Source organism: Mycetomoellerius zeteki, unplaced genomic scaffold (genome assembly GCF_001594055.1).
Source record: "Mycetomoellerius zeteki isolate Tzet28-1 unplaced genomic scaffold, Tzet1.0 scaffold366, whole genome shotgun sequence".
NCBI lineage: Eukaryota > Metazoa > Arthropoda > Insecta > Hymenoptera > Formicidae > Mycetomoellerius > Mycetomoellerius zeteki.
Window position 1 is genome coordinate 173,207 of NW_017257356.1, and position 8,666 is coordinate 181,872.

At 38.0% G+C, this 8,666-nt stretch overlaps 2 protein-coding genes across 4 annotated transcripts; one reads left to right on the forward strand and one right to left on the reverse strand.

The window, feature by feature from the left end:
* Positions 1 to 359: 359 nt before the first annotated feature.
* On the forward strand, positions 360 to 2,890 carry Ccs (copper chaperone for superoxide dismutase). Of its 3 annotated transcripts, none has more exons than XM_018453168.1 (7): positions 360 to 644; positions 729 to 927; positions 1,479 to 1,668; positions 1,734 to 1,800; positions 2,112 to 2,293; positions 2,365 to 2,483; positions 2,822 to 2,890. In XM_018453168.1, the coding sequence occupies exons 1-7, from the start codon at positions 630 to 632 to the stop codon at positions 2,830 to 2,832; spliced, it is 783 nt and encodes a 260-aa protein (XP_018308670.1). In that variant the 5' UTR covers positions 360 to 629; the 3' UTR covers positions 2,833 to 2,890. The 3 variants fall into 3 exon arrangements, with proteins under 3 accessions (XP_018308670.1, XP_018308668.1, XP_018308667.1); XM_018453166.1 differs by having other exon boundaries at positions 2,365 to 2,492; positions 2,822 to 2,885; XM_018453165.1 differs by lacking the exon at positions 2,822 to 2,890 and having other exon boundaries at positions 2,365 to 2,566.
* A 914-nt stretch (positions 2,891 to 3,804) lies between these two features.
* Positions 3,805 to 8,580, reverse strand: LOC108725884 (RRP12-like protein). The gene is made up of 5 exons (XM_018453162.1): positions 5,090 to 8,580; positions 4,671 to 4,853; positions 4,475 to 4,588; positions 4,036 to 4,195; positions 3,805 to 3,941 (listed from the first exon to the last, which is right to left on the reverse strand). Exons 1-5 carry the CDS (start codon positions 8,457 to 8,459, stop codon positions 3,845 to 3,847), a joined length of 3,924 nt encoding a protein of 1,307 aa, XP_018308664.1. The 5' UTR covers positions 8,460 to 8,580; the 3' UTR covers positions 3,805 to 3,844.
* Between the last annotated feature and the right edge of the window lie 86 nt (positions 8,581 to 8,666).

An 8,666-nucleotide genomic window follows, 5' to 3' on the forward strand; every position in this document is an offset into this window, starting at 1 on the left:
TGATTGATCAATTTTCTACGACTTAAGACCCTACGACTGCTACGACTTTTATTGTAGACCCCGTATTAAGATACATTTCCACGAGCCGTTCAAGCCAGCCGTTTTATGATCAATCATAGTTGATTATTCTTCTCATATTCGACTGTGATTGGTCAATTTTCTACGACTTAAAACCCTACAACTGCTATTGTAGACCCCGCAGAAGGTTCTTTTTGGCTAAACTTTTGCGCCAGTTCATCTTTTTTCTTCTTCTTTCCTCCTGAAGAGAAGAGGAAGAAAGATGAACTGGTGCAAAAATTCAGCTAAAAAGAACAGGCCTCAAGTGGTCAAAGTTGACACTTGATATTTGTCAATTTTGATCATATGATATATTTGTTTATCTCATTGTGCAAAAATTTTTAAGAATTTAAAATAACGCAAACAGATCTTGACATGTCAAATAACAAACTGTTGAAGATCCTGCTGCTAGAAAATTGGCTAGATTATTAGTAACAAATTAAAAAAAAAAAGATAAAAGATAGACTGAATACGAAATACGACGACCGATGTAATCGTATAAAAAATTTGCTTTATCATTGTTTATCACGTTGATCAACGTTGATATAAGACTATAAGAGTACTACGTACAAATGGCTTCAACGAAAGTAAGTATAATTAACTTTTATCTCATTGTTGACAGTGAAAAATAAAAAAAATATTGTCGAATCTATAATATGTTGTTTCTGCAGATCGAATTCGCGGTACATATGACATGCGAGAAATGCGTTAATGCAATTTCCAAGAGTATAGCAGATCTGAAGGATATCCGGAATGTTGATATATCGTTAGAACGTGGCACTGTCATCCTTGAAACAAACCTACCTTACTCCATTATACAGGAAAGAATCGAAAGAACAGGAAGGCAGGCAGTATTGAAGGGATACGGAGGTTTAAATAATTTTTTCTATGTTATATATAATGTATTATCTTTTGATATATGTTGTAACAATCTTTTCTGTTTGATTCACAATTTCTGAAGGCATAAGTATGTTTTTAGAATTATCAGAAATAGAAGAGGAATATTGAAAAAGACTTGATTTGAAAACTTGTTCTGAATATTTTTATATTCTATATATTAAATGTATGCATATACATATATATATATTCAATACGTAAAATATAAAATATAAAAACCAATTTTCAAACCAAGTCATTTTTCAATATAATATTCTTTTTCTTTTCCTAACAGTTCTAAAAATGTATGTCTTTAGAAACTATGAATGAAATAAAGAAAATTGTTATATATTTAAAAATATACATATATATAAGCTTAGAAGGGACTCTCATTCTTTAAAATGACAATAACAAAGCATTCAATATATATATATAGACATATATATATATAGCACACACATATGTGTGTGCATGATGTATATGTGTGGATCTCAGAAATTAAGATACACTTGTAATTATTAAAATTAGATATTTATCTTTTACAGATGGATCAAGTGCTGTAGTGATGTTGGGTGGAAATTCAGGATACAGCATAGGTAATCTGATCAGAGGGGTTATAAGATTTGCAGAAACTTCAGAGGGATGTATCATAGATGGTACAATTGATGGTTTGACTCCTGGTGAACACGGTATGCATGTACATGAATGCGGTAATATATCTAATGGCTGTGAAAGGTAAAAAAACTTGCAGAAGCAAATACTTAGATTGACACTTTGAATAAATTTTATTTTGATTACAGTGTAGGCGTACACTTTAATCCAAATAATTCACCACACGGTAGCCCTGAAGATGATTTATCCAAGAGGGTAAATATAAACGGTCAAATTTCTTAACACTTGCTATGTTTTTGTAATATTTATTTAGTGTAACCATGGGTCGTTAATGTTTAGTATGTTTTTTTTAATGGATTAAATGGTTAAAAAAAATATATTAAAATGTTCATGTAGTTTCCTTAACTATTCTAAATGAAGATAATTATTTATTTAAATATTTTATTGGACACGCTCATATCCACTTGTTTTCAAAATATTCATAATCGTCTGGACAAAAATTACCTCCGTTTGCACAATAAACGTTAAATTTTATGGTATTTTAACAATTCTATTTGCCATTACAGCATGTCGGTGATCTTGGCAATGTCTTAGCTGACACTTCTGGCAGAGCTGCTTTTCGGAAGATAGACAAATTTCTTAAGATACCCGACATCATTGGCAGATCTCTTATTATTACTAAGGATCCAGATGATCTTGGAAGAGGTAATAATCCAGAGTCCAAGATAAATGGAAATAGCGGAGCTAGGTACGGAATGATTCCTATTGTCAAAGTTTGTGATAATTGTTTATTATTTTACATTAAATTTTTCTTCATAGATTAGCTTGCGGAATTGTAGCCAGATCATCCAGATTGTTTCAAAATACGAAGAAAATCTGCGCATGCGACGGCCTCACCATATGGGACGAGAGAGATCGGGCGCTCGCGAATAACCATGGTACAAAAAGTATAGAATCAAATGAGAAAATATGCACATTAATTTGAAAGTCTGAAATTGATTTAGCTACAACGTTTATGCGATAAAATTTATTGTACACCACTAATTATTAATTTTAGAATTTTTTCATTTATTTAGAAAGAAAGAAAGAAAAAGGCAAGATGAAACAAAAGATTAAAAAAAATCTTTTTATATTTCTTTTATTTAATTAAGTCATTATGTGAGAATTGGTGAAAATTAGAACTTTCTATAGTAATGAATATAATCTTGTAGTATCATAATTTCGTGACAAATAATTGGATTATTTAAAGTAATTTATATAATGCTTTTTTTTCCAGCAAATTTGTAACTAACACGAAGACAGCGCGATTGGTCTAACAAAGGATGCATTCCACATTTAAGAGAACTTGCGTTTCAAAAAGAAATATACTATTTTAGTTTTTTGATAAAATAAAATATATATAGATATCTATGGATCAATTCTCTAAGCAGAATCGTAAGGCTCATAACATGTTCTCGAAATCTAAGAATTTATAAGTTCTTATAACTGTAATATTATTATAGATAGCTTCTTGCTAGCCGTAAGATTTACGAAAAATCGTAAATATTTACGAATGATCGTATATCTTATAGTACATGGAATTATAATACTAGAGTCTATATGTCTATATGTATATACAGATTTCTATTAAATTAACTATGAATTTCATATGCTGTCTATCTTTATGTACTTTATCATTATTGCTAGTTCTGCAATCTAACATACATACTATCTCTCAAAAGTTTGGAATACTGTAATTTTACATGAAATTATAATTCTTTACACATATAATTGTTATTTTGAAAATAACAAACTTACACTAATTATATTACACTAATTATATAATTCAATAGTTGGATTAAATTTGCATCGTATTTTACTTAACTTTTTAACATTAAATTAAAACAGAACTCGGATGCTGTAAATCTCTTGCTTATAACGGAAGAAGATAATATGATATTTACTTGCGGACATCACTTTCCAATCTCTCAATACGAAGCAGACATATCCCGTCGTTGGAAACAGAATTACTAACATCTCAATCTTTGATTCTTCCATATACATTGCAGTATTTAGGAAATGTTATCTCGCACACCTGAACCCGAAATTTTGTGTCCTTTGTGTATAATTGGAGCAAACGGCAAAGGATTATGATTAAAGGTATGTTAACCCTTTCAATATGTTCACATATATCTAAATAAAGCCATTGGGCGTAATTATATTCAAATATATTTGAAAATAATGCTTAATTACATAATATATAATTAGGATATATATATAGTTAAATAATATGATTAATAATTAGGACTATTATCCGTGTTTAACGCTTCCTTCGTTTATTCCGCATACCTGTGCGGGCGCCCTTCCTCGCTCCAGAAACAATGCTCTGGAATTTTCCTGCGTTTTTCTTCTTCTTTCTGTAAGATGCAAATGTTCAATTTATTAATATATCAATAAATGAAGAATGTAACATATACATACAACAGATGGATTAAAATATTTATTATTGACCTTTTATTCAATATAGACCTCGTCAAGGGTACATATGCGTAGGGATCTGGTTTACCCTTTTTCTTAATATCTCCCCTAGCTTTCGTCGCACGATACTCCGAACCGAATTCACTGTCTACCTTTTTCATTTTTAACGATCGATGAATACCCGAGCCTCCAGCTGAAATTAAAGAGACATGCAGAAAGTTGATACAAAATATTATTATCTAACGTAACAAATCATTCATCATTTATTACAATAATCATTACAAGAATATGTTTTTTATTATCATTGTAATATAACCAACGCTATTACAGAAGTCGCTTAATCGTGAGTTCAATTTCTCATATATCAAATTTGTCAAACATATCGTCTTAAATTTCTTATAGATTGTCTTTAAACATTTTTAATTGTACAAAATAAAAAAAACTTCTTTAATGAAAAAATTTGTAAATTTACCTCGATATTTTGACGTTGACTGGCTCTTCAAACTCATTACATCCAGCGCATTCTCGCTATATTTACGTTTTTTGCCGGCGGTCTTTGCGGTCACTACCGATACGTCATCCTCGACTTTTGCAGAAAATAGAAATATATATCTCTCCATACATAAACTTTTTTCCATGTCTAAACAAAATAATTACAAAACATTTACCGTAATCGTCTTCTGAATCATTCTGAAGGAAAGGAGTCTTTCTCTTCTTATTCTTTTCTTCTGCATCACTATCCCTCTCATTATCATCCTTAATGATGAGACGACCATCGGGTGCAGTCGCAAAGCCACGATCCTTTGTTTTCCTCACTGGAATCTTCGGATTCCGTACACCTGGTTGTGTAGCTAAAGCATGCAAACAAGACAAGATTAATTACAGCAAGATATTAACGTTAGTTAGGAACTTTTATGTGAGTTTTATTCTTGATTTCTTTCTAGTTTTGTCTGTAGACGAAGGAAATAGAGAGAATGTATTGTATGTCGAAATTCAAAATCGACTCTCGATCGACAAAATTCTAAAAATTTGATTCTTCTTTCGACCGAAGAAAGACGAGTTCAAAGAAAAAAATTGAGTGACCAACTTGTGATGTTTCTAGCAGCTGTGGGATCTGCAAGATCGACTATGTTATCTTCACTCTCCTGAATCCAAGCGTCCTTTCTCGGCATTATCCTCTTCTTTTCTAGTTCGTTTTCCGTGACTTCAAACTCCTCATCGCTATCAGCCAATATCTCCTCTACGCTTTTAGGTCTCCTCTTGGCGTCAAATTCCTCGTCGCTATTTCGCTCCTGCAGCTTCCTCGCTCTTTCGAGTTCTCGTTTCTTCTTCTTCGCATTCTCTATCTTGTTGATATTTTTCAGTCTCTTGTGCAGGATGACATCCGAGGCTGGTACCATATTCGATATTGGCCCTATACCGTACTTTCTTATTACTTTGGTAAAGATGTCTCGTACTTTTTGTCGAAAGTGACGCTTACAGTCTTCGCTCATTCCCGACAGGGCATTGACTATCCGCGGTAATGTTGGTGCCATCACGACAGACGGCATCACGTTGATATATACCTTCACGTAGGACAACGCGGACTCGACTACCTCTCTCGTGGGGCTCGTGAGAATCGTGCAAGCGTATCCCAAGATCTCGCTGATGATGTCCGTACTCAGAGATGACGTACCGCTGTGATGATAAGTGATGGACGCGAGAGCAAGGAGACTAGCGCTAACGTACGCTTGCTCACCGCCCAAGCCTACCATTAGCATATCCACGTAGTCCTTGAGATGTTCGGAATTGTTGAGAAATCTTTCAGCAATTATATTGAGCAGCTGATACGCCGCCTCGCGACACCTCTCGTTGATATCTTTAACACAGAGCACAGCTTCCGGCACGATGGCCTCGAGGAACTTGGTCTTCTCGAGCTGCGGATGTATCCTGACGAGATGCGTCAGACATCGCAGACGCACTCCTCTGCTCGTTTTAATCACGCTGGTTGCCGACGATATCAGCGTGTTTTGAATCTGACGTCGGTGGTGATGCAGGAACTGTTTGCAAACCTCTCTTTCGCTACTGCATATCTCCTCGAGGAAACGATAAGCTTTCTTCTGCTCCTTCCGCTTAGTATCATCCTTGAGGACCAGCACGCATTTATCATAGTACTTGCTCAACCTAGTGACATCTGTATAACCGATCAACGCTCTCGTCAGATCATAAACGCTCTCTTTGAAGAAGTCGTTTGCATCGGGCTCTTTGAGCTTGCTTTGCGCACGATCAAACAGCTCGTTCGATAAATCGCTGTTCACGATCGTCATGTAAATCTTGATCGTGTCGAACGCGGCGAGACGCGCTCCCTCCTCGTCCGTGCCATTTGGCTTTGTCGTATACAGATTGAAGAGAATCGGTAGATAATTCTTGGCGAAGCGAGCAAGTTCAGCGATATCATCAGTGTTGTCTCGTTCGGTGGCCTTGTTGATCAGCTTTCTCAAAGCCATCATCGCAGATGGTCTCAGGTCTCTCCGGTCGCTGATAGCTGTACCCAACACCTTGGCGATAAATTTGAAGTTATCCTTTACGTCGCTGGCGTCATTGCATAGGTTCGGTAAAATTGACCAGATCTGCGTTACTAACAACTCGTATGTCTTCCTATCTGCGAGAGATCCTTTAGCTTGCTCCTCGCACTGCAGAGCAAGTGGCAGCAGGATGTCCTTGAAGAGGGCGATGGTGCCACCAGTTATGCAGTCTTTCAATAGCGGAATTATCCAACTCTGTTTGAGATTTATCGTATTCTCGTCGATTCGAAGAGGGAAGATATCCAACGCTACTCGAGGCCCCATAGCCCGAATCGCTGCTCCAATGGCGTACTCCGCGTCACGATTGTGTTCGAAATCGTGAAATTCTCGCAAATTTCCCAGGGTCTTGACAATGTTGATGAGTTCCTGGAGCTTCAGCTTGTTGGTAACTTGGAAGAGCACGGCTGTAAGGTGAAGAACATGACGCCAAGCTCCGATGTACTGATAGCTCAGAATCTTGTGCATTATCTCGACTACGCGCCTCAAGATGGGTTCATACTTGCCGATTCGCTCCTCGTTCTCGCAAAGAGGCACTATACACTCCTGCAGAATGATTTTGACAGTATGTGACGCACCAGTGACAATCTCCATCTTGTTCGATAGCAAGAGCTCAATGCACCTGTTGAGCGTTTCCGGTATAACGTAGTCGAATGTCGAAAAGACGTCGGGAGGCGATCTTGACAAGGCCAGGTGCGCCACCAGGTTGCAGTGAGCCTCCTGCATGACGGCCAACCACGCCAAAGTCGGTTGTGTGTCGTTCGCAGACGGTTGATAATCATAAAGGGCTTTAATGATATTTGCGTTTCGTGAGAAAGGTAATGTTGCTTCCGACGGCCTCATGACGAATAATCCATGCAACGTTTGCAAGCAACACGATGTTATCAATACATTGTTCAAAGTCATGATACTCAACAGACGTTCGCAGATGGCCCTTACGTCCGACTTTGGTAGCTGATGCGTTATATCTTTCAACAACGTAAGAATGTGCAGTAAGGTGGTTTGCGACGCTCCTGGCTCCTTAAGTTGCTTGAGACAGTGCGTCGCGACTTGTCCTGCAGCCGGATGGTGAGTCGGTGGCTTCTCGCTCTTCATTATGTCGCTGTCCTTCAGAACGGCGCATATCCCGTGCTGGGCGGACTTGCGTAGCTTGGGCTTGGCATGAGTGATAAATGACAATATAGCGTCCAGTACTTGCATTGTCGAGGAATTCACCCAAACAGCAGCCTCCTGCGCTCTCAACAACACCGAAAGACAGCCTATGCAATGTCGCAGAATAAGATGGTTCTCGCTGTTGACATACTGTAATAGAATCTGAAAGAGGGCTTGACTCGTCGGACCAAACTGCAAATTTAGTACGTTTTTCGGTACCGTTCTCAGGCACATTCCGAGCAGAGACAGCGTGGCGGCTACAGAGGTGTCATCCTCCACCGTTTCCAAAGTGCTCATTAACGCAGCAAAGTACTCTGTCGAGCTTTCGTTACCACCGTTCTGTTTGATAATCTCGGTGACGGCTGCCAGCACTGCCAGCATCTCCTTGTGTACGATCGAGCTCGATTGGAAATGACTGAGGAACTTGTCAAACGAAAGGTTGGAACAATTGCTGTAATTAGTGGCGAACGTGTCATACGTATTCGCCGTCTCATATATGGTACTTTCCTCGAGCTGATCCTCGTCTATGTCGAGCTTGGCGAAATGCGGCTGAATACCTTGGATAGCGTCGTGCTTCCATAAGTCCTCCTTCGTGATGCCTGGCGTGCTGGAAAAATTCTTGAAAAACATGCCAGTCGCTTGCTCGCGGTGCTTCGTAGTCACCGGGTTGGAACTCGAGCTCTGGCCTTTCGCCCATCGCTTCGCTTTCTTTCTACTTGCCAAACGAGGAGCTAACTTGCCCATCTCTTTCTTTTATTCTGCTTTTCGTTCTCTCACTTGGATCTGTTTCTAACTTTTCAAACTTGCGGAGAGATTGCGTCCACGTTTGCAAACAAATCGCTACCTAACAACCTAACCTATTCAGTTTCAGTATCACACGTGCCCCACATACATACGGCATGATATGACATATGCCTGATTCACACTGCATCCGATTTTCGTCATACGACG

Coding starts and splice junctions, on each gene's coding strand:
- Ccs (XM_018453165.1), top strand. Junction 1,801..2,111: donor AAGATGATTTATCCAAGAGG/GTAAATATAAAC, acceptor TTGCCATTACAG/CATGTCGGTGATCTTGGCAA. Junction 2,294..2,364: donor AATGGAAATAGCGGAGCTAG/GTACGGAATGAT, acceptor TTTTCTTCATAG/ATTAGCTTGCGGAATTGTAG.
- LOC108725884 (XM_018453162.1), bottom strand. CDS start 8,459: ATGGGCAAGTTAGCTCCTCGTTTGGCAAGTAGAAAGAAAGCGAAGCGA. Junction 4,589..4,670: donor TGATTCAGAAGACGATTACG/GTAAATGTTTTG, acceptor TTTCTGCAAAAG/TCGAGGATGACGTATCGGTA. Junction 3,942..4,035: donor AGGTCTATATTGAATAAAAG/GTCAATAATAAA, acceptor TGCATCTTACAG/AAAGAAGAAGAAAAACGCAG.